General features: G+C 45.4%; 2 protein-coding genes across 2 annotated transcripts in view; one reads left to right on the forward strand and one right to left on the reverse strand.

Annotated features, from left to right (window-relative positions):
* Positions 1-1271: 1271 nt before the first annotated feature.
* On the reverse strand, positions 1272-7512 carry GCM2 (glial cells missing transcription factor 2). The gene is made up of 5 exons (XM_040249252.1): positions 7423-7512; positions 4374-4626; positions 4076-4188; positions 3176-3301; positions 1272-2213 (listed from the first exon to the last, which is right to left on the reverse strand). The coding sequence occupies exons 1-5, from the start codon at positions 7510-7512 to the stop codon at positions 1272-1274; spliced, it is 1524 nt and encodes a 507-aa protein (XP_040105186.1).
* A 4710-nt stretch (positions 7513-12222) lies between these two features.
* The window catches only part of SYCP2L (synaptonemal complex protein 2 like), a 57878-nt gene continuing 44894 nt past the window's right edge, over positions 12223-25206 (forward strand). Inside the window, exons 1-7 of the mRNA XM_040249879.1 lie at positions 12223-12231; positions 16505-16639; positions 16724-16843; positions 21667-21771; positions 22175-22199; positions 23597-23682; positions 23779-23867. Coding sequence (XP_040105813.1) covers positions 12223-12231; positions 16505-16639; positions 16724-16843; positions 21667-21771; positions 22175-22199; positions 23597-23682; positions 23779-23867 — 569 coding nt within the window. The remainder of the gene's footprint in view (positions 12232-16504; positions 16640-16723; positions 16844-21666; positions 21772-22174; positions 22200-23596; positions 23683-23778; positions 23868-25206) is intronic.

The raw sequence follows: 25206 nt of genomic DNA on the forward strand, positions 1-25206 counted from the left end.
TTAGATAGCAAATAGTTTTTTCTTAAATAAACAAAATTTAAACTAGTATGTTTGATCTATTAAAACAAGTGTTTCACACATCATACTATGAACAATTTTTTTCTATTTTTGCTATGAAGTAACTGAAGATTCAGCTATATTATTTTAAAATGTTATTTATTATGTTTAATCGATGACATTATCAATTACATTTATGAGGTGTACATTTATGAGCTTTACAAACAGTAAAACTAAATTTGAATAAAACATCTCAATTCTAATTTTGAAACCTAGTCAAAAAATATGCTTTAGTACAGTAAAAATCCATTAAATATACATCATCAGTGTTAGGCTGTCTCTGGTAGGCAAACATTCATCAGTGTTGAGAGAAGATATTCAACTGATACTGGAAACCAAAATTCACTTAAAAACAACTGCACTTTATCACTGTTACATGGTAGATTTCCTTAAAAGCTATAGATATATACTTTGGAGATTAAATTATGCAAATTACTTCCTGAAGTGTTTTAACAGGTTGTAAATGCTAAATAAAAGTCTTAGGAAATGACTCAGGAGGTAAGATTGTAAAGATATCTTTCCAAAGCCATTTTGACAATCCCTAAGAGCCAAAGAGAGATTTGTGAAATTCCCTAATATGATCCAGTGGGGGAGGCTTTGGGTGAGAACCGAGATTCTTGATTTCTACTCCAACTAACAAACTAAATGGACTTAGCTCGTTAACTTTTGCTCTCGTGTGCGCGCGCGCGCGCGTGTGTGTGTGTGTGTGTGTGTGTGTGTGCTGTGCTCAGTTGTGTCCAACTCTTTGTGATCCCACGGACTGCAGCTCACCAGGTTCCTTTGTCCATGGGATTCTCCAGGCAGGAATACTGGAGTGGGTTGCTATTTCCTCCTCCAGGAGATCTTCCTGACCCAGGGCTCAAACCCTCACCTCTTGTGTCTCCTGCATTGGCAGACAGATTCTTTACCACTGCACCACCTGGGAGGCCCAACTTTCATGCTTATCTGTTCATTTGGAAGTCACATTCCAGACCTGATTCTATGTACTATAGTAGGCTTTGCTGTGCAAAATTTCCCTATAGTAACTAAATATTTTCAGTCTATAATTTACTCTGATCATTGGTCTTACTATCATATATATGTACATAAATATCATTGATATAATATACATTTTTTTGCATGCTAACTGAATCTCCCAATTTAAGAGAGCACTTGCGTGTTGTCTTCCACTGCATACATGAAGATTAGTATAGTGCTGTGCCCAGGACTGCTGTTCAAAAGTTCTCATTGTCACAGCTAAAGAATGGACTGACTCGATCTGAATAGTTGACTGCAGACCCCAGTCTGGAGGGACACACTTCCCAGGCCTCTGCTTCATCTGTCCGGGAGGGTGCTGCTCCTAGAGGATAAGGCAGAGAGTGTTGTCTGACAGTCCAGCAATCTCTGGGAATCTTCAGAGGAAGCGATGCTGTTGGAGAGCTTGCCGTGATGACTGGAGCTGGAAGGTCCATGGCTTCTGGGTAGATGGACATCTGGGTGTTTTCAGAAGCATAGTCACAGCTGGAGAGGCTCTTTGCGTCCCGTACGTTGTCACAGCATTTCAGGGCGGGGGGCTGGCAGGCCTGGTAGGAGACTCTGGTGGTGGTGGTGATCACCGTCTGAAGGGCTGGAGCAGCGGGTGGGGCAGTCGCAAGGTACCTGCAGGGGGGCTGTGGGGCGTACTGAGGGTGAGTGGCCTCGGGCAGGAACTGTCCTTGGTCCATCCTCTCCCCCGGGCCAGCTTTTCCAAGGGCTGGTTTCCAGCCGTGCTGTTTACTGGTGAAATCAAAACTCCTCTCAAAGCTGCTGTAGGTGTTGACGTTGTACTGCAGTGCATTCAGATGAACCCAGTCCGGGTCCTTAGGGATACTGCTGGCATCTTTATAAAAGGTGGGATATGGGCTCGAATTTGTGTACCCAGGACCTGCCAATTCATAGCTGCAGGGGGTCCGGGGCAAATAGATTCTTGGGTTCGAATATTTCTGAAAGGGTGGTACTATGTCTCCCTGGAAGGTGGTGAGGTCGCATGTAGCTTTGTAAGCATCTGAGTTTGGAAAGGAAAGGCAGGGCTGGCCCGGAACAGGGAAGCCGGCATCAGGAATCACATCCAAGCCCTCTGGGTTCTCCAGGGAAGGGATGTTGTTGAAATGTCTGCTGTGATCTTGATTCTCTCCTGCCTAAAGAAATGACCCAAAGTTTTTATTTGTAAATAGAGATGTAAATTACATGGACACCCTCACCTGTCAACAGTCGCCAACCAACCAAATAACAAGCTTCCAGTTGGTGACTCTGTGTTATGAGCACAGAAACACTATCTGGGCACCCGGTCCAGAAATTTCACGGCTTGAGCTCAGGCTTGAATTCCACGCTGCTGACCTCGGAGGGTCCAGGGTAGCCTGGGAGGGTGGGTCTCAGTGGTGGATGGTCCTGTCTTCCGCATACTATGTGCAGGAGAGCAGAGGCTTAGGAGCCTACCGCAGACCTGGGTTCAAATCCTGCCTGTCCCTCATGAGTTGGACAAGTTAGTTACTCTCTCTGAGCTTCAGGTTCCTCACTTAAAAATGGAGCTCAATAACCATAGTTTCTTCTTAAGGCTTTTGTGATCTTAAGAAGTGTAAATCTCTTAGCCTGTATGTATTGGCACATAGAAAGTGCTCAGACAAGATCAGTGTCTCTTATCTTCAGGCGAATATTCTGCCTGCTTGGCATACTTTGGTAGAGAAGCCAAAGTGGCTCAAGTTGCACAAAGAACTTTTATCTGTTCTACGTTAATAATGCAAAGGACCCTCTCAAAGCTGTGCTGTTAACTCACTGGGATGCAGTGAGTTAACAGAAAAACATAACAATATGTTTTTCTGTATGACCATTGGATAATCGCCCTTGTATTAGAATGTCAGCTCACAGCCCCACTCTATCATTAACTGTAGAGATATTCTGCTTTTTTTTTTTTCTAAGAAGAAGAAGGGATTAGAAACCCTATTCAAAAATTTGATTCAATGACATTTTGTTAGAGACAGAATTTTCACATAAAATCAAACCTTTTAAATTGAGGTATGACATTCCTATTTTGAGTAAATCTCAGTGTATTTTGTGATACAGACAAACACAGAGCACAAGTGTAACGGCAGCTCCCCATTACCTCAGGTTCTCGAATTCCCCTTTTCTGTGGTTGGTAAAAAGAAGCCATTTGTCTCTTGATTGCACTTCTTCTAGCTTCCGTCTCTGACTTACTCTCTGGTCTTGGGTGATCATGAACTCCCTTGGCCTGCATTAATATGGGGAGGAATCACATGTGTTCCTCTGTGGCGAAGCTGGGCAAAAATTAAATATGCCTTTCCCAACATTCCAACTTGTTATTTTTTTCAAAGAAACAGGGGAAAAAAATCTTAAACAACTAAAACTACACTAATTAATAATTGACATCTTAAAAGATGACCTAATAGTCCTTTTAAATATGAAAATAACTATAACTAAGTTCACTCAGCACACAGTAGGTGAACTAATTTCTGGGAACCTATTAAGGCTAGGCTAGAAGCCACAACACCTATTTCTGGCCAGTTGGGCTGTATTTGCTTTGATCCAGAGTTTCTAAGGGGCTTCCCTGGTGGCTTAGGCAGTAAAGAATCTGCCTGCCAACACAGAAGACAGGGGTTCAATCCCTGGGTGGGGACGATCCCCTGCTGCTGCTGCTGCTGCTGCTAAGTTGCTTCAGTCGTGTCCGACTCTGTGCGACCCCATAGGCGGCAGCCCACGAGGCTCCCCTGTCCCTGGGATTCTCCAGGCAAGAACACTGGAGTGGGTTGCCATTGCCTTCTCCGAAAATCCCCTAGAGAAAGGAATGGCAACCCACTCCAGTATTCTTGCCTGGAGAATTCCATGGACAGAGGAACCTGGTGGGCTAAAGTCCACGTGCTCACAAAGAGTCGGACACAACTTAGGGACTAAACCAGAAAGGAGAGTTTCTAAGACACCTGGCAGGTGGCCTGGTCCCTGTGAAACGATGAGAATGTCCATCACAAACTGGGGTTCCCTCACCTACCTGAAAAAAGATTGCATTGCCATCCAGTCGCCAGAAGTTGGTTACAGGGTAACCGCTGTGCCCTCGACAGGGGATCAATTCCAAAGCAGAGTGACAGTTGGGACAAGGCTTCTCTGCATAAGCCAGAGGTGGGAAATGTTAATAATTAATATTAATACATATTAATTATATTGTTAACAAAATTAATTAATAAATATTAATAATTCCCGGCCCCCCCGGAAGGAAGGAAGGAGAATGCATTCACTGGGAAGGGGAACTCACGCCCGCAGGGCCACCCCCACCCAGCCCCATGGCTCACTCTGCTGCTTCAGCCGCGCCTTGTCGCAGATGGCCGGCCGCAGCTGCAGCCGCGAGCCGTCGGGCAGGGCGCAGTCCTGTGCACACACCACCACGCCCAGGCATGACTTCTTGAGGATGTGGCCATTGTGGTTGTTGGTGTTGCGCATGGCCCAGCCGCTCAGGTGGCGCTGCGCCTTCTTCTCGTCGCTGCGGTAGATGAAGCGCACGTAGCCGTCCGGCCACTCGCAGAAGCGGTCAAAGTGAGCTGGCTTCTGCAAAGGCGTCCAACGACAGCGATCACGTTTATCCACTCCAAACCCCATGCAGCAAGCTTTAATCTTCTCCAAGCATATCAGGATGAAAACTGAGTCTTTTAAATTCCAGAAATACTGTAAAACCCAGAAGCTGTGCTCTTACAAAATGTCACTCATTGTGTGTGTGTACCCTTCTGACAACTGGCTATAAACTGATGCTTCTATAGCACTTCCTATATGGTACAGGTATTAGTTTTAGCTTTCATACTGCCCACAGACAATAGGCACAATATTATCCCAATTTAACTGCATAGTAAACGGAGACCAGAGAGCTTCATCGACTTGCCCAAAGTCACATAGCTAGTAAGATCTGGCTGTAGGATTTGAGCCCACACAGTTTGACTCCAGAGCCTGTCCTCCTTACCACCAGGTTATACCACTTCTTGGTGTATTCACGTTACAAATATTTTTAAGGTAAGTATTAAAGTGCCAGGGCAGAAAGTGGTTAGAAAGTTCTTCACTGATACACACTTCAGTCTGTATCTTTTCTTCCATCCTGTGGTTTTTCTTCCAAAGCTCTTGGCTTGATACCCAGTACAACATGAGAGAGACAAGAACAGCTTCCCAAAGTAGCCTTCCAGGTTTGCATGCATACATGCTGAGTCACTTCTGTTGTGTCCAACTCTTTGCCACCCCATGGACTGTAGCCCCCAGGCTCCTCTGTCCATGGGATTCTCCAAGCAAGAATACTGGAGTGGATGGCCATGCCCTCCTCCAGGGGACCTTCCCTACCCAGGGATTGAACCTGAGTCTCTCTCTAATGTCTCCTGCACCAGCAGGCAGGTTCTTTACCTCTAGTGCCACCTGGGAAGCCCAGCCTTCCAGGTTTACAAGGGTATTATGATGACAGCCTGGCTATAAGGTAAACCCGAGCACTTGGTGGAGCCTGCTAAGTCCTGGTCCTCTCTCCAGAGCAATATGGATTGTCATTCTCCTACACAAAGAGCTGCCTGGCTAAAATAATGTGATATCTAAAAGAATGAACACCACTTTCCTATTCATGTTTGGTGGCCCTTGTCCATATTATGCATTATTTATACTGCGATGTCTTTTTTGTTATAAGTTTAATATAAATTACCCTTTCCTGCACACTTACTATTTACCAGGTACTCTTTATGGCAGGGGTCTGCAAACTAGGGACCATGTGCCTAATTCAGCCTCCCACTTGTTTTAGTACAGCTCACAAGCTAAGGATGATTTTGACATTTTTTAATGATTGAGGGGACAAATCAAAAGAATTATATGTTGTGACACGTGAAAAGTCACACGAAATCCAAATTTTGCTATCCACAATGAAGTGGTATTACAACACGGCCACGTACATTTGTCTATGTTTGGTCTGTTTTCACACTATAGTGTCCTAAACACACACGGGATGAGAGTTTAAGATCGTTATCTAATTCCACTGCTTAATGACAAGTGAGTGACCCGAGACGAAGGCAAATTCAGGAACCGTCTCAAGGTCACACTGCGAGTGTAGCCCTTTCTCCTTGGGTTAGCCGGAGCAGGACTCTCTTTCTCCAGCCCAGGGCACCTGCCTCTTTAGAGACGGCACACTCACTCTGTTTAAGGACTAATCTCCCAGAGGATAAGTTCTTCACATTTACATGGAAAGTCTAGAAAATGCTTGTGCGAGAACCCATCCTTCCCTTATTTGGATATGGCTCTTTTCTAAAATACAAGAACAGATCCCCCCAGCCCCCGTGGGGATTTACACAGACAGAGGTCAGTGGGAAGGAGATGCCCCAGCTGTACTGTGGTCCACTTTCACAGAATGGTGCAGTGTGACCCTAAAGTAGGCAGGCTTGAAAACAAACAGATTTCCATGAATGTGTACCCCAAAGTACTTATCTCTTTGAGAGGCTACACAACGTTGCTAATGAATTGCTGTCCACATGAACAGCTGTATGGCACATAATAGATGCTGAATAAAGGTCAAGTCTCTCTCACCCCTTGCGCCAGGGCATTGCCAGAAGTCCACCTCTGCAAATGCTTCCAGGTCACTCCTAATTCTCCTTCCACCTCCACCCAGGACTTTAAAGTCACTCCCCAGTTTCTGTTCCCAACCATTGTGACCAAGCAAAACGGCCCAGCCCATTCCGGGGACTTGGCTTGAGACGCCTTCCTTCTATTAAAAACTAAATCAAATTCACCCTAAATTCACCCTAAACAGATGACACTGATTTCCTCCTCACTAGAGAAGTAAGCTCGGAAGTTGTGTCCAAAACCTGGATTCCAGAGGCTGTCTGGGCGCCTGCGACCTGGTTAGCACGACTACAAAGCCCCCCAAGAGCCACGCTTCATCCTGGCAGCCAGGATAAATGGCCCAAGTCCTGCTGTTTGAGATTTGGTCGCTGCAATTTATGGCCCTATCTCACAGTTCCGCTGCGTGAGAAGAGGTGGCATCTGCATTCACCAAGATGCCCCTCCACCTTTCTAGTGGATGCCAAAGAATGGACAAGAAAGAGTCAGCGGATTTCTGCCTCAGTGAAAAGAAAGTGAGGGACGAGGTGTCAGGCTCCCGGCGGCCAGACGACCTGAAACGTGGAGCCTAATTGACAGTTCCCGCTGCTTTCGGTGTTTTCAAAAGGGTTCGAGGAAACAGGTGGGAGAAGGAGTCCCTGAACACTGGCGGGCTCTCAGGGATGTGCTTTTTTGGGGGGAGGGGGGTGGTAGGGCGGCCTGTCCACAGTCTCTGCCAAGACATCCCGCCTCTTTGGATGGAGAGCGGCGCGCGCAGCGGGTTTCACGCACCTGCGGCATCTGCGGGTCGTTGATGTCCCAGCTGAGCTTCATCCCGTAGGACCACGCGCAGTCCGCCAGCTGCGCCTCCGCCGCCGGCATCCGGTCCTCCTCGCGGGCGCTCCCTGCCAAGGGTCCTGAAAGACACAAGAAAAACAAACCAACCTAGAGCAGCCCACGGTTGTTTTCCCCCTGTTTTAAAAGCAAGTGGAGAGAGAGGCAGACAGAGAGGCCTACAGAAGCGGCGGACAAGGGCTCAGGGCGGTTCGGGTGGAGCCCTGTTCTTGGTCGCAGTGCTGAAAAGTCTCCACCTGGAGCACAGCGCGGGCGCCAGGCAGCTGCCCGCACGTTTATAAAGGTGCCCCCCGCCCCGCGGCCCCGCGCGCTGTGCTCCGCCCTTCCTCGCTCCCCGCCCGCCCGCTCCCACCCTCCAGGGACCTGCAGGGCCGGTCCCCCACTTCCAGGCAGGGCGAGGGACGGAGGGGAGGTGGACCTGAGCCCTCGAGGTGACTGGAAACTGAAGCCTAGACGGGCCAAGGTCGGGGGAGGTTGGAATGTCTAGTTTAAGTTGAAAATCATGTTCATTTTCCTAACTGCGCCCCACCTCTGGGGTTTCCGACTGGATCTAGAGAGAGGCTTTTGAGACAGAACTTTTCCAGCAAAGTCCTCAAGAGGCAATACTCAGTCCCCAGGCAGTTCGGGAACCACCTCTAAACGCCTGGGCGGGCGCGCGCCCTTGTCCGAGAAGATGCGTGCACGCCTACTAGCTTTGGGGCGCGTTCTTTTCGGGGATTTTGTTCCGACTGATGTTGCTGTTCAGTCGCTCAGTCGTGTCCGACTCCCTGAGACCCCATGGACTGCAGCACGCCAGGCTTCCCTATCCTTCACCATCTCCCGGAGCTTGCTCAAACATGTCCACTGAGTCGGTGGTGCCATCCTCTGTCGTCCCCTTCTTCTCCGGCCTCTGAGTCTTTTCTAACGAGTCAATTCTTCGCATCAGGTAGGAAGGAGGAAGGGGAAGGAGGGGGGAACTCTGCGGCCCCCAAGCGCCCCCAAACCTGTATTTTCTCTGCCGCCTTGGCTACTTCTGAGCCTGTTTTCTTTCTGCTTGGAAAAGGATCTGAGGCTCGGGGATTTTTCAGTCGCCATCCATATGAAACGACCCTTTTAAAAAATAGTATTTTTTTTTCCTCCCTAACCGTGTGGAAATCGTCGTGGAAATATCACAACAAAATCGTATTTACACCCATTCCGTCTGCGGAGGCTCTGGAGACTGGAAGAACCAGGTGAGCGCATAGGGCGCTGTGGGCTTCCCAGGGCTGAGACCAAGCTTTCTTTAGCTGTGCACCCACTTTCTTCGGGTTATTGGAAGGGCCCAATACAAGAAACCAATGGAAGGGGTTTAAGTTGCTCTTTGGCCGCCGCGGTCAGTGAGGGAGGGTGGGTTTCCAGAATTCATTCCCTGCGCCTTTGTTCTTGAGGATGGCACGCTCCTGCTACCAGCATAACCGGACAGAAGTGACGTGTTAGTTGCTCTGCTGCTGCTGCTAAGTCGCTTCAGTCGTGGCCGACTCTGCAACCCCATAGACAGCAGCCCACCAGACTCCCCCGTCCCTGGGATTCTCCAGGCAAGAACACTGGAGTGGGTTGCCATTTCCTTCTCCAATGCATGCAAGTGAAAAGTGAAAGTGAAGTCGCTCAGTCGTGTCCGACTCTTCGCCATAGACTGCTGCCTACCAGGATCCTCCGTCCACAGGATTTTCCAGGCAAGAGTACTGGAGTGGGGTGCCATCGCCTTCTCCGGTTAGTTGCTCAGTCCTGCCCAACTCTTTGCGACCCCATGGACTGCAGCCCACCAGCCTCCGCTGTCCATGCGATTTTCCAGACAAGGATACTCTAGTGGCTTGCCATTTCCTTCTCCACTGATCTTCCCGAACCAGGGATAGAACCCGGGTCTCCTGCACTGCAGGCAGATTCTTTAGGCAGCCAGACGGAGGCCGGCTTCTAAAGACGTTCACTGTTAGAGGAGGACGCTGGGAACCTGCATCCCGCCAAATCCTCACCCCCGCGCGCCTAGAATTTGGCAACGCCGAGCGCGCACGCGGATGCAGCGTGGCACCCGGAGGGAAGGACGCGCAGTCCAGCGCCTCTTGCAGGATTTCACAGCCTCTTCCTTTGGCGAAAGGTGAGGAAAGCGATGCGCATTTACAACCGCAGGTACCGTATCTCGTCCACGCTCCCAGTCCTCTTAACTTTCCTGGCGGAGGACAAGTCAAACCAACAGTGAAGTTCGACTCAGAGCCGCTGCTGTTGACGGCCCAGGGGCAGAGAATTCCCAAGAGGGTAAAAGCCAGATTTGGGTAATGACACAAATTTTCTTCTTTCTCTAGTTTCAAGCTGGGATTCCCTGCTCCCACCCTCCGCGAAACTCCCCTCCCCCCCAAGCAGAGGCGCAAAGTTCTTATAAGAGAAAAGGACAAATTCATTCCCCAGCCTCCCTACCGCGATCATCCTGCCCCTAAAGTTTCTATGTTCTTGTGGGTCAGCGTTTCTGATTAAAATCATTCACAGAGTTGCCGTGAAAATCTGGGAGGAAACGGAGAAACGTGTTCACTGTTCACCCACTACTTTCATCCACAGACTTTCAGTGTATCAACCGCGCCCTGAACCTCCTGGCAACTTCTATCATTCAGTTGCTTTTTGGGTTGTTTTCTTTTTCCATGGTTAAAATTACTGACCCTTCTCTTTTCATTTATTACAAATCGACATTTCTTCGTCAAGTTTAAGATAATATTACGTTTTAAAATGTTTTAAAAACATTTTAAAGGAGATCAAGCCAGTCAATCCTAACGGAAATCAGCCTGAATATTCATTGGAAGGACTAATGCTGAAGCTGAAGCTCCAATAGTTGGATCATCTGATGTGAAGAGAGCCAACTCATTGGAAAAGACCCTGATGTTAGGAAAGATCGAGGGTGGGAGGAGAAGGAGTCGACAGAGGATGAGATGTTTGGATGGCATCACCAACTCAGAGGACATGAATTTGAGCAAGCTCCGGGAGTTGGTGAAGGACAGCGAAGCCTGGCATAATGCAGTCCATGGAGTCATGGAGTCGTAAAGAGTCAGACACAGCTTAGTGACTGATCAATAACAACAAAATGTTTTTAATATACTTCAAAAACGAACTTAAAATCACTTGTGAAATATGTAGAAACTAATTTCTGGTCTTATTGTAACCATTGTTATACTATTCCTTTTCTCTGTAATTTTGGAATATTCCTAGAGTCCTTATCCTTCAAAAATGTAAAAAAGCACAATTAAAAAAAAAAAAGAAAGCCAAGTCAATTAATCAAGTACTTTTTTTTTTCTAAATAGATTCTGGTATCCAAAGAAGAGTTGTTGTCTCTACTGTATTTAGTTTGAGCAGAATTAGAATATATATTCCAAGTTGTCCTAAAATTATGTCTGGGTAAAACATGTTAGTAAAAGAAGTTAATCAAAGTGAAAACATAGAAAAAAATAAATGGTGTTGTCTGTGATGTTATCTTTAATTTCTCTTGAATTTTTGAATCCATTAACAACCATGTTATTTGAAAGACATATTTTCCCCACAGTCTGAAAATAACTGATTAAAACTTTAAACTAATATCAAGAAGACTTAAATGTCATACATTATATTCTTACTGTATTACCTATTTTTCTCTAAAAGTGCATTTAAACTGTATTTGATTATTTGCTATCAACCTTAAAATTTTCCTGCACTAATACTTACATTGATTCAGAACACTATATTCACAGCTGATTTTGAAATCGTAGAAATTTATTAATTCAAAAGCAAAGGAATCTAAAAGTTTGGTTTATATTAAAATAAGTAAATTACATCGTATTTACCAGGAATGGATACAATGAGCTTTGAAACAAGTACTTTATTGAATGGACTGGAGATACAAGGTAGAGATCAGGGCTGACTTGCAGAGATTCTGGTTATGTTAAGTTTACCTTTGATGCAAACAAATATCTTCTGTAAAGGTCATGACACCAAGTACCCACAGCACCTGATTATCATACAAGTTAATTTTTTAAAAGGAATGTTTGGATCTGAGAGGTCCTTTTGTCTGCTTTTTTTTTTCTTTTTTTAAAGAAAATTCCAGTCCAACTTATTTTTGTCATCGTGTTCTCATATCAGACAACCAATCAGCCTAAACCTGGTACACATTCTTGTGGGGCTAAAGTAAGTGGACAGAAAACAAGCAGACTGGATGAAAATGTTTATTTTATTTTGACTGAGCACAGCGAGATGTATATATTTTAAAACCCTTTCTTTTGCAATATCAGGAATAAAGTCACAGTTTCGGGTACAAATCTGGTTCCTATGGGGAAAGTTCAGCTTCAGTCCGTTAATATCAATGGATCGAAACCAACTCTGCTGTAAAGGTGGAGAGAAAACTGCCGGCTTCAGCACAGGGTGCGCCTATCACCTTAGAACTTCGCTTTTAAAGTCTGTTAATTGACATGTTTTCATCCCTGGAGAAGTCGCTTTTTCTTAAGGTGCGCTTGCGTGCGCCCAGGTGGCCTTACCTTGATTCCTAGTTAACATGCCAGCGTTTCTCAACAGGCTTCTCAATCGCGGTACTTTGCTAGGTTTTCAGGGGCGGGATGATTAATTAGAGTTTGGGGCGGAGCTTGGCGTCCGGGAGCCGTGGGCTACCCCAGGCCTCGCGGGCGGAACCCAGGAGGCGGAGCGCGGCGCGCCGCGTCCGGGTCCTGGCGTGCGCCCTGGCTCGGGTGCGTGGCGTCCAGCCTGAGCCTCGGGATGGGGGAGGTGAGTGACCTCGGGGGGACCCGAGCACCGTAGAACCCCGGCCCCCTCTCCACCGTTCCAGGGGCACGCGGGGGCGCACGTCCGTCGGGCTCTGGGCTCCGAGCCTGGCGTGCTCGCCCACAATGCTCCGGTGGCTCCGTACCCTGCCAGGCTCCTCTGTCTGTGGGATTCTCCGGGCAAGAATACTGGAGCGGGTTGCCAGTTCCTTCTCCGGGGGGTCTTCCTGACACAAGGGTCGAACCCGTGTCTCCCGCGTTGGCAGGCGGATTCTTTACCGCTGCGCCACCTGGGAAGCCTGGCGTGACCCCGGCCCTTCGCAGGGGCGCTGGGGCGCTTCTCCGTTCTTAGGTTTGCCTGGAGTTTGTTGGTCGCTTTCAGGGAGACCGTAAGGTAGAACAGAAACTTCCGGTCCCTCGCTAGTAAAGCGTTTGGGGAAGGGAGACTGGAGAATTAATGTCTGAATGTGCTTCTTTTCGAGTTGTTCGGGATCTTTTCCCAGCCCGTTTTTTTCTCTGGTTTCCTGGAAAGTGCAAGGACGCAAACCTACCCAGGTCCCAGATCTACAGCCCCAAGATTCTGGGGCTTCTGTTAGCCCCGCCGCCCAGGGTTTGGAGGGGGCAAGGTGGGTTGGTACTTTCCCTCATTCCTTTTCTTGTATACACTGTTGGTGGAAAAAACAAGGCTGGATTTGAGTCTTTGAATTCACCTTTTCCCCCTATTTATAAATAATATTATTGTAAAATATGCTGACATTTAAGGATTTTGTCCAGTACACAAAGGACTATTAGCCCAAGCTAGATTTAAAAAAAAAAAAAAAAAAACCTCTTTGGGAGAGAGAGTACATTTTTTTTAAAGGTATTCTTTAATTGTTGGAAGCAGATGAGATGCCGTTGTTTAGTGTGTTTGTGAAAACTAGGTTGGTAATCCAGGAATCACTTCTTGAAGAAAATGTGCAGCAACCCAATGTTTAGTAAGTTTTCTTGTTGCTGTTTTGATCCTTGAAGTTTCAGTTTTAAGCCCTAGAGTCACGTTTAAAATTCACGCAAGTCAGAAATATAAAGCTTAAGCTAATGACTGGGCTTGAAACTCGCTTTAGAAAACCTTATTTTACAAGCTCTCATTCTGAAAATGGTTCATTCATTCAAAGCCTTTTCTTTTTTTTTTATTTTAGTTGCTGCTATAGAGTTTAAATTTATTTTATGTGGTCATTTATTACAATGATATTTACTTTGTTTCTTGTGGTAATTTGTATTTGTTATAAGTGTTAAAGAAGGTTGGATAAAGCTTTGGGGCTTTCTTCTAAGTCATAGTTTTCTCAGACCAATGGCGTGAATGAAGAAAGTTTGTTCAGGAAAATAATATAAACCTTATTTCTTTTTAAAACTTAGTGCATTTCTTGGAAATAACTTTTTTTTTTTTAATGTTTTTTGTACACAGGAGAATGAAGGTCCTTTGCAGTCCGTTCCGGGAAAGGATGAGAGTGGACTGCCCCGGGACGCTTTCTCTGTAAAGACCGAGTTTGTGTTCCGCGTGTGTGCTGTCTTGTTCTGTGTTTCCTTCCTCCAGTTATTCAAGCCTGAGAAGTCCTTTTCTACTTTTCTAATCTGCATCAGCTTTTCACCATCTCTTTGATTACCTATTCCGTTGCACTATTCTAGGTGGAGGTAGACAGTATCGAACAAAATAGGCACAATACTGGCTCTCCTAGAACTTCCACCCTGGCAGAGAGCCAAAGAGAATAAGAACACAAGATGGTAGGAAGAAAATGGAACAGGTGTTGTGCTGGAGAATAATTGCAGTTGACTGACTTTAGATAGAGGCTTCCTAGGTGGTGCAGTGGTAAAGAATCTACCTGCCAATGCAGGAGACGCAAGAGACTTGGGTTCAATCCCTGGGTCGGGAAGATCCTCTAGAGTAGAAAATGGCAACTCACTCCAGTATTCTTGTCTGGAGAATTCTATGGACAGAGGAGCCTGGTGGGCTATGGTCTATGGGGTCAAAAAGAGTTGGACACCACTGAGCAACTGAGATGCACGCACGCACACACATGCATGCAACTTTAGATAAGGCCCAGAAGACCCACCTGAAAAGGGGATATTAAAGCTGAGAACTGAGGGATGACAAGCAGCCAGAACAGTAAGTGGTGGGGAGAAACAGTCCAGGCACAGCATATCCGGTGCAAACGCCCTGAGGCCAGGAAGAGCTTGACTTATTCTGGGACTCAGAAGGGAAGTGAGACAGAATATGCTGACAGAGCCCTACAGACCAAGGCAGAGGGTTTGGATTTGTTCTGAGTGTAGAGAAACCGCAAGTAGGAAGAAGCTTGAACTGCTGAGTCAGAGAATCTGAACGTGAGTCCCAGCTGGGTGATCTCATACAGGTTCTTAACCTTTCCCAGTCTTGTTTTATTATCCCCAGATAAAGAGTCTAACACCTAGATCAGTGGTGAAGAGTAAATTAGAATATCTGCAGAATGCCTAACCCGCTTGGTTAAAAAAAACCTTACTATTAATATGTGGTAATTTCTGTTTAAATGTTTAATTTCAAATGGTCTGTCCTCGTTTAAATCAGTACTAGGAATAGATGGAATTTCAGGCTAGATATAGTAAAATGATTCATTAAAATACTATAAGCCTATAGGATTGGACTGGCTTTTCTGATTAAAGAAGAAATCATATCTTTTATAGTACAGATATTTAAGAATATATGTTATTCAAGCACACATACAGAGACACACATATAGAGATAGGTCTTGACTAACTTTCAGGCAGAAAACTTCAATTTTATTCATCGTAGCAATTTGTGTGTATTAGTTCCCTCAACTGTAAGTATTGTGTTGAATTTGTTTTCTCCTGTTAAAATCATTTATATAACTTAATGAGTGATAATAGGCTTGCATTATGTAGTGTTTTAGTGTTTCTAACATCACTGGGGATAAAGTCTCTGCCCTCAGATAGCTGTAATTCAGGTGTGGTTTTCCGTAAGTCAGGGGTTCTCAGACTTTAGGATGATGAGGATCACCTGAAGGGCCCCGCTCCCAGAGTTTCTGACTCCTAACCCGTGCCCGGTGACGTCTGTGCGGTACTGGTGGTGGTTTTGCAAACTACTGTCTTAGCTCAGTTCAGTTCAGTCGTGTCCGACTCTTTGCGACCCCATGAATTGCAGCACGCCAGGCCTCCTTGTCCATCACCAACTCCCGGAGTTCACTCAGACTCACGTCCATCGAGTCAATGATGCCATCCAGCCATCTCATCCTCTGTCGTCCCCTTCTTCTCCTGCCCCCAATCCCTCCCAGCATCAGAGTCTTTTCCAATGAGTCAACTCTTCACATGAGGTGGCCAAAGTACTGGAGTTTCAGCTTCAGCATCATTCCTTCCAAAGAAATCCCAGGGCTGATCTCCTTCAGAATGGACTGGTTGGATCTCCTTGCAGTCCAAGGGACTCTTAAGAGTCTTCTCCAACACCACAGTTCAAAAGCATCAATTTTTTGGCGCTCAGCCTTCTTCACAGTCCAACTGTCACATCCATACATGACTCCTGGAAAAACCGTAGCCTTGACTAGACAGACCTTAGTCAGCAAAGTAATATCGCTGCTTTTGAATATACTGTCTAGGTTGGTCATAACTTTTCTTCCAAGGAGTAAGCGTCTTTTAATTTCATGGCTGCAGTCACCATCTGCAGTGATTTTGGAGCCCCCCAAAATAAAGTCAGCCACTGTTTCCCCATCTATTTCCCATGAAGTGATGGGACTGGATGCCATGATCTTTGTTTTCTGAATGTTGAGCTTTAAGCCAACTTTTTCACTCTCTTTCACTTTCATCAAGAGGTGTTTTAGTTCCTCTTCACTTTCTGCCATAAGGGTGGTGTCATCTGCATATCTGAGGTTATTGATATTTCTCCCAGCAATCTTGATTCCAGCTTGTGTTTCTTCCAGTCCAGCGTTTCTCATGATGTACCCTGCATATAAGTTAAATAAGCAGGGTGACAGTATACAGCCTTGACGCACTCCTTTTCCTATTTGGAACCAGTCTGTTTTTCCATGTCCAGTTCTAACTGTTGCTTCCTGACCTGCATGCAGATTTCTCAAGAGGCAGGTCAGCCCCCAAAATAATTGCCTGCATGGTTACTGTTCAAGATATAACTTTACTTATCCTCTTTTTCGGCACTGAATTTTTCTACACTGAATTGTTATTGATAACAATTGTTAGAAATACCACTATGAAGTAAGACTCCTTCGGGAAAAAGAGTAATTTTCAAACTGTCTACATTCCAGCTTCAATCGCTTCTTACTAATGCATTCCATGAAGAAGGATTTCAGAAAATCAAAGAATATTTTCAGGAACAGCGCCATGTTCTTCAAAAATATAACAATCTTTTATTACGCCATCTTGACAAGTCAATAAATAAGGCAAGTGAGTTTTGTTTGTTTTGTAATCAGAGTACCGATGTGTAACTGTGTAAGGTTTTTAACTTGGTGTGGTCTCATCCCAAGGAACTGGATAAAAATGAATTCCAGCATGTTTCTCTGTTGCTGAAATGTATCCAGCGATTCTTCATTGATGGCCTCAAAGAAGATGAGCCTTTACTGATTAAGCAGGGTCTGATCCCAAAGATAAGTGTCATCTTTTAATTTTGTTCGGATTGGATAAAGAACAAGAGAGGATTCAGTTGCCCAGTTTGGTATTTTATGTTCCTTTGAAGTCAGATTTGAAAAGGAGCTGATGCAAGGGCTTGTTGCCTATATCCAATCAAAACTTAAGTTCTACTTGTTTCCTGATGTATGGGGTGGACAGGACACTTGAGGATTGCACAGGAATAAGTCCGACACAGCCTCTCCTCCCCTTGACAAGTCAATGCAGTAATAGTATGATTTTATGATTTCAGTGAATTTAGCTTAAATACAGAATGAAGAGAGTGGACTATTACACCTCTCCCCCAAAAGCTTTATAACTGTTTCAATAGACTTTATTAACAAGATTGTTGTTGTTCATTTACTCAGTCACGTCCTACTCTTTGTGACCCCATGGACTGCAGCACTCCACGCTTCCTTGTCCTTCACCATCTCCCAGAGTTTGCTCAGATTCATGTCCATCGAGTCAGTGATGCCACCCAACCATCATCTTCTGTCAATCCCCTTCTCCTCCTGTCCTCAGTCTTTCCAGCATCAGGGTCTTTTCCAATAACAAGATTGGACCTAGATAAATGATCAGTTTATCCTTTGCCACAGGCCACTTCTCCAACTTCCTAAAAGCCTAGTTGAATCTGAAAAAACACATGGCAAAAGTATCTTTTGCTTATTCTACTGCTGCTGCTGCTGCTAAGTCGCTTCAGTCATGTCCGACTCTGTGCGACCTCATAGATGGCCTCCCACCAGGCTCCCCCGTCCTTGGGATTCTCCAGGCAAGAACACTGGAGTGGGTTGCCATTTCCTTCTCCAATGCGTGAAAGTGAAGTCGCTTAGTCGTGTCCTACTCTTAGCGACCCCATGGACTGCAGCCTACCAGGCTCCTCTGCCCATGGGATTTTCCAGGCAAGAGTACTGGAGTGAGGTGCCATCGCTCCATTGCTTATTCTAGGTCACCCAAATTACACAGTTCTGTTTTTTAATCAGAAGGTAACATTGTGTGTGCCTTTGATAATGGCATCTGGAAGCAAAGCAGAGTTTTCCCAGTCTCTTGCTGCACTTTTTTTTTTTCACGATAAGATTTGCAGCCCTGAGATTGATTGTTGATGAGGACATGAAGGTAGGTAGGGGACAGAAGGGTGACCGAGCTGGCAATAAAATCTCTACTTAGGCCCTGCAGGTACTTGCATCTCAAGTTTATCAAGATCGGTTTGGGCCAAGGAGATGTGTCCGTCCTGTTTCACTTTAAAATGCCTGTAATCATGGGGCTGCCCCTCCATCTGGAGAAGGGAATGGCACCCCACTCCAGTACTCTTGCCTGGAAAATCCCATGGACGGAGGAGCCTGGAAGGCTGTAGTATATGGGGTCGCTAAGGGTCGGACACGACTGAGCGACTTCACTTTCGCTTTTCACTTTCATGCATTGGAGAAGAAAATGGCAACCCACTCCAGTGTTCTTGCCTGGAGAATCCTAGGGATGGGGGAGCCTGGTGGGCTGCTGTCTATGGGGTTGCACAGGGTCGGACACGACTGAAGTGACTTAGCAGCAGCCCCAACATGGAGGGAAGAGAGTAAACTCCGGGTTTTCCTAACTTCTCTCGGGGACTTTAAAAGTGTTAGCCGCTGGCGTGTAAGAGGAGACCGGCAGGAGGGAGTAGAAATCTAAGGGCTGTACTTAATGCAAGTTGTGTATTTCATTTTTTAAATGGGGTATAATTGTTTATAGTGTTGTTAGTTTCTGCTGTATAGCAAAGTAAATCAGCTATCAGTTCAGTCGCTCAGTTGTATCCAACTCTTTGCAACCGCATGGACTACAGCACACCAGGCCTCCCTGTCCATCACCAACTCCCAGAGTTTACTCAAACTCATGTCCATTGAGTCGGTGATGCCATCTGCCATCTCATTCTCTGTCGTCCCCTTCTCCTGCCTTCAATCCTTCCCAGCATCAGGGTCTTTTCCAGTGAGTCAGTTCTTCCCATCAGGTGGCCAAAGTATTGGAGTTTCAGCTTCAACATCAGTCCTTCCAGTGAACATTCAGGACTGATCAGCTATATGTGTACATATATCCCCTCCCTCCCAGACCTCCCTCCCACCTCACCCCTCATCCCACCTGTCTAGGTCATCACGGAGCACTGAGCTGAGCTCTCTGTGCTATACAGCAGCTTCCCACTAGCCATCTATTTACACATGGTAGTGTGTTTGTGTGTGTGTATATATCAGAAAGAGAAAAATAAATATCAACACATGTGTATTTCATATTGATTTTAGCCCCACTCAACTCTCTGATCCCCTGGAGAAGGAACTGGCAACCTACTTCAGTATTCTTGCCTGGGCAATCCCATGGACAGAGGAGCCTGGAGGCTTACAGTCCATGGGGTTGAAAAGAGTTGGACACAACTGAGCGAAAAGCAGCAGTTCCCTGATATACTTCCTTATGCAGGTAATATGAAGCAGAGACAAAGAGCCAAAACTCCAAAGGAATGGAGCAGGGTGTCCCTAGGCAGCTTGGAAGCTGAAGCTGATTTGAGGGGATGAACTGGGATCTGCTCTGAACTGAAATCTATATTTAGACTTCAGAATGCCTTCCCAAGGGTTGAAAAGTGTCAGATCAAGTTTCCACTGGAGTTTAGAACCAAAAGGAATTTCCACATTCCGTTGGAATTCTAGCTGGTGATGGAAATGCCACACACAGCCATAATTTAAACACCTTGTAAAGCATGTAGTGTTAATTCGTGTAAGTTGATATTATCAGAGTGGAGGAGGGTGGGTACCAGATTTTATACTTCTAAAGCCCACTGGGCTCACAGGCTCAACATAAAGTGTGCTGGGAGGTGGTTCGCCATAGAAGAATTATTTCCTACAGAGAGGAGCAAGTTTGGCCCTGTACTTGAAGATTCAGGAGGACTGAGTGACTTCTCCTTTGCCATACGTATCACGAGTAAGAGCTATTGCATCTGTCAATAATTATCTGTCTGGTTTCTGGTAATGACACGGCTGTAGGGGCAGCTGGTGTAACAGTTATTATGCATAATCTTGGCACAGAGATGCCTTCAGAGTGAATTCCTAGTCCAGGTTTTGATCAAATAATGTGGCATTTTGCCCACCTGTCTAAATCTATACTCAGTGGGTTTTGATGAGCTGGGGAGGGGGACAGGATTTGGGGGCATAAATGGAATAGGGACAGAAATGGATTTAAAAGCATAGAATTTTGAGCATGAGTATAGGGAGGGAGAAAAAAGTGCCTTAGCGGTGAGTTCTGCTTATAGAGGAACACTTAACAATTTTTTAATCAGAGAATAGCCGATTTACAATATCGTGTTAGTTTCAGGTATATAGCCATGTGAATCAGTTATACCTATATCCACTTGTTAAGATTTCTTTCCCCATGTAGGCCATTAGAGTGTTGAGTAGAGTTCCCTGTACTATACAACAAGTTATTATTTATCTGTTATATATATATATATTAATAGTGCTATGTATAAATCAGTCTTAACTTATCCCCTGCCCCACTGACCTCTGGGACATTTCTTCCCTGGACTGTTGGAGAAAAGTTTGCTTTAGGAGGTGGATGATTCAATCAAATGCAAATATTTGTCTGATTTGAGATAAAAGAAAATCACCTGGAACTTAATAGAGCTTCCAAACCTTGCTGTACCTTAGAATTGCCTAGAGAGCTTTGAGACAGCATGTGACGGTCTCATTGCCAGAGATGCTGATTTACTGGGTCTGCAGTGGTCTCACTCAGGAGGGCATTTTAAAGCTCCTCAGGATTTCCTAATGTGCAGCCAAGATTGAGAGCTGATGGGTTCATCCATGGCCTTTGAATGGTACCTCGGTTCTTGACTCTAAAGTGGAGAAAGTTTCCAAGGCCCACTCCTGTAAGAATTCCTCATCACAAACTCATGTCACCAACTTCTTGTTCAATTGATTTCTGACTATGCATGCCAGGATTTTCTTTGTTTTGTTTTGTTTTTATAAAAGTGTCTAGTCTCTGCAAAAAACATCCAAAGATGGCCTTCACTTCATTAAATAAATATATTCTAGAGAGGTTTATGGGCTTCCCAGGTGGCTCAGTGATAAAGAATCTGCTGCCCATGCAGGAGACATGCGTTTGATCCCTGGGTTGGGAAGATCTCCTGGAGGAGGGCATGGCAATCCACTCTACTATTCTTGCCTGGAGAATGCCATGGACAGAGGAGCCTGGCGGGCTCAGTCTGTGGGGTTGCAAAGAGTTGGAGACAGCTGAGCATCTGAGCATACACAGAGCGCAGGGAGGTTTATATAAGTTAATTAAATCACACCAATTCTAGCGACATAATATGAACTTGGATAGATGTTCCTATGGGGTGGGGGGCAGTGGTGAGGGGTGGGGATCTCCAATTAGCTGGAGGCTTCTGGCAAAAGAAAGGAAGGAAGGAAGGTGGCTGGGCCTGTGTCCTGCACTGGCCCACTTCTGCAGAGCTCTCTGGAATCTGCTGTCCTTTGATACTGGATGGCTTGTTTTCTGTAACCTCCAGGGTTACAGGAATGAGGAATTTCTCCTGCGTTCTCTTGACCACTCACTAGCCCCTTTATAAGGCTTTCTGGTGTGGATGGTCCTGGCAAAGTCTCCATTTCTTGCTGGTATCTGAGAACTTACTGCAACTCAGTAGTGGTCTGAGTCCATTCTGGAGTGGTCTAGATGAAGACTTCAGGACCAGACCTACTCGAATGGCAAGAGGTCTTTAAAATGATAGAGCTGTGAAATTTTATCAAATGGGGAGTAGTGATTTAGTCCTAGAGATTGTATAAGTATTTCTTTTATTGTGTACATGGTTTCCTGGTTTGAAAGAACAGTCGGATTTCTGACCATGGCAGACCTAGCCTCAGACACATCTCTGAAGAACGCAACAGAAGACTTCTTTGACACAGCCTTGGTAAGGATGGGGGCGGGCGCTTTAGTGAGCAGGTATCGTTGGTAATTTGCAGGAATCTTCAAGTTGCTTATAAAGCTTGTGTTTTTCCAAGAGGTGGATTTTACTAAAAGACTCATATTTTATTATTAGAAATGTTATATGAAATAGTAACAAACAGTATGTGTAACCAACGTTATAGAAAAATAAGGTGATTTATTTTCAAATATATTGTTCACCTGATTGGAGGTAATAAGCTCATTTTAATAAAGTGGATTGAAGGTCAAATAGGATTTCTCTATAATTTTTTCTACAGTAGTTAAAGTCAACTGCTGCCTGTTAGAGAATTATCAGCCTTAATACATTAATGTTACAGTCGATAATGCTTTTAAAAAATAATAGAGGTTTTACTTTTTCTTTTCATTAGATTATTTCCAGAAGTAGTAGTCAAGGTAAGTGTATTATTTACCGTTGACCTCTCATTACTCGAATATTCTTGAATAGAGAAGAATATTTACCTAAACGATAGGAAAAGTGCTGTGGGTCTAACTATTATACTTGGACTAGCTGACCGTCTTGTCAGATTGTGGTGCTGCAGTGAGTTTTGCTATAAAGTGGGCCTCATTTGCCTCTGTGCATCTTTATTTCGCTGCTTCCACCACTGTTTGGTTGTTCAGTTCCGATCAGGGATGGAGAGGCACTTCTGTGATCCAAACCAGCAAAATTACCTAATACTGATTTAACTTGAAATCAATTCCTTGCCTCTCTCTGTCTTTCGAGAGCACAAAAGGTAGATTATTTGGATGTTAGGGTGATACTGTTCTGCTTAGCTCACGTTAAAGGTAATTCCACATTTTCAGTTATGAAACCATACATTCAAAGATGCACAGAGCGGTGGGGTGGGGTTTGGTGGGGGAGGTAAAGAGGGAGGGGCTAATTTGTGCCTAATTTGTGCCATGTATACTTACAGCTAATTCACGATGTTTGTATGCCAGAAACCAACACAACATTGTAAAGCAATTATCCTCCACTTAAAAATAAAGAAGACAAAGATAGATAGATATCGGGGCCATTTTAATGTCCTCTCCCTATTTTCCATCTTTTTCATTCTTCTGAAAAGCTACTACTACATTCACACTACATTCTACAGTGACTGTGCTGTGCTGTGCTTAGTCGCTCACTTGTGTCCGACTCTTTGCGACCCCATGGATTATAGTCTGCCAGGCTCCTCTGTCCATGGGATTCTCCAAGCAAGAATCCTGGGGTGGGTTGCCATTCCCATCTCCAGAGTATCTTCCTGATCCAGGGATCGAACCTGGGTCTTCCGCATTGCAGGCAGATTCTTTACCATCTGAGCCGCCAGGGGAGCCGCCCAAGACCTTTATAAAATTTTTGCTTTTATAAAATTCACAAATGTGAAAAATGCATAGAAACAATGGGAAACTGTGTCCAGGAGCTGCCCTTGCACGTTGCTCACTCTGGATACCAAAGCAGCTTTGCCTGAGATGTGAAGATCACAGTCAGACTCCGCATGCACTGATGCTGTTCATCTCCATGGGTGTCCAGGGCGTGCAGGACAAGGAAGTCTGGTGTGCTGCAGTTCATGGGGTCGCAGAGAGTCTGCCACGACTTAGCAACTGAACAACAAAGGTCCTGCAGATCTACTGTGGCCTGGGCTTTCTAGAACTTGCAGTAGGCTAGCATGTGTCCCTTATCCACCCTAGATAGTTTCGGAAACATTTGCTGCCCTTGGCTTTTCAGCCTTTGCTTCTCCTGCTGTGTACAATCATTTCCTTATTCTTTTATTTTTTTTAGCATCAGTGTGATTCTTTGAAAATTCTGCTTTCAGGGAAAATTCAGCTGTTGAATTCCTTCATATTTACCTTGGGATTTCTAGTGACAGAAGAAGCTGTAAATCCTTTGATCCAACGGGAGGTGAGTTGCTGACACCAGTAGCCCTGGGCCCCGTGAAGTTTGTGCCTCGTCCTGTCTTTGTCTCTTCCTCTGAAAACCTTTCCCAACTCCCAACAGGCACTGAAGACCTTGAATGGCATTCTGCAAGCTGTACCTCGGGAAGAGAGAAAATGTCTCCTCTTGTTGGAAGGCCCTTGTCGTCTTATGTACGTGACCTTGACCTGATCTGGTGGTCATGTAAGGGCAAAATCTCTGAACTGTACTACCCCAATCTGTTGCGTTTCCCTGGTGGCTCAGATGGTAAAGAATCTGCCTGCAATACAGGAGATCTGGGCTGTATCCCTGGGTCGGGAAGATCCCCTGGAGAAGGGCATGGCAACCCACTCCAGGATTCTTGTCTGGAGAATCCCATGGACAGAGGAGCCTGATGGGCTACAGTCCATGGGGTCACAAAGAGCCAGACACAACTGGGCAACTAACACACAGACAGTCTTTGTTCTGTTTAGGTGTTTGTGGTGGTGGATTTTTTTTTTTTTCTGGTTCTATCACATTTGTGATACTTTCTTAGGCTTTAGATTATTTTTCACTGTGAATGTGAACTGAATTAGCGACTCATGGGAGAATGTTAAGAATTCAGACCTGGTGCCAGGCTTCAGCCTCCAACCCCGGCTTCGCCACTTACACTGGTTGTTCCTCTAGCGCACAGTCGTAACTCCCTACACCTCAGTCTGCTCACCTGTAAAATGGAACCAACATTAATACCTGATTGATAGAGTACAGGTCAAATCAGGCAAACCATTGAAAGTGATTAGCATATCACCTGGTAGAGAGCAGATATTCACAGGTTACCAGCTATTAGCTGTCCCAGTACAGCATGTATTGCTTTCCACGGGATGGATTTTAGGGGTTTTGGTGACCCACTCACAGTTACAGAGTTCCTGGGACGTTGACATTTGGAGGTAAGGTGGTCGTGTTGACCATGGGAAGCAACACTAGTACCTTGTTTTGAGATTTGAGCCTGAACCTGTGTGCTGAGCACCAGTCAGCATCAGAGACATCATTATGGCCCTCCATTGTTCAATTGACACACAGCCATGCCTGCAAGAGGAGGGGATCCAGCTGATCACAGTGAGGGCTTCCCTGGGGGCTCAGATGGTAAAGGATCCACCTGCAATGCGGGAGACCTGGGTTCAGTCTCTGGGTTGGGAAGATCCCCTGGAGGAGGCATGGCAACCCACTCCAGTATTCTTGCCTGGAGAGTCCCATGGACAGAGGAGCCCAGCGGGCCACAGTCCATAGGGTAGCAAAGAGTCGGACACGACTGAGCGACTGAGCGCAGCACAGACTGAAAGAGGTGATTAGAGACTGTGGAGCTCACCGTGTTTGTCCGCTTAACTCTTTGCAGGATACAGCGTTTCCTCTGAATTTTTCCTGCTGTGTTTCTTTGAATACATTAGTTTAATTATTACCCTTAGTCATGTGTTTAGATCTGGACAGAAGTCGACCTGATGGTCTCTGCTCAGTTTTCACCCTAATGCACTTAAT

Source organism: Oryx dammah, unplaced genomic scaffold (assembly GCF_014754425.2).
Source record: "Oryx dammah isolate SB20612 unplaced genomic scaffold, SCBI_Odam_1.1 HiC_scaffold_11, whole genome shotgun sequence".
Taxonomy (NCBI): Eukaryota; Metazoa; Chordata; class Mammalia; order Artiodactyla; family Bovidae; genus Oryx; species Oryx dammah.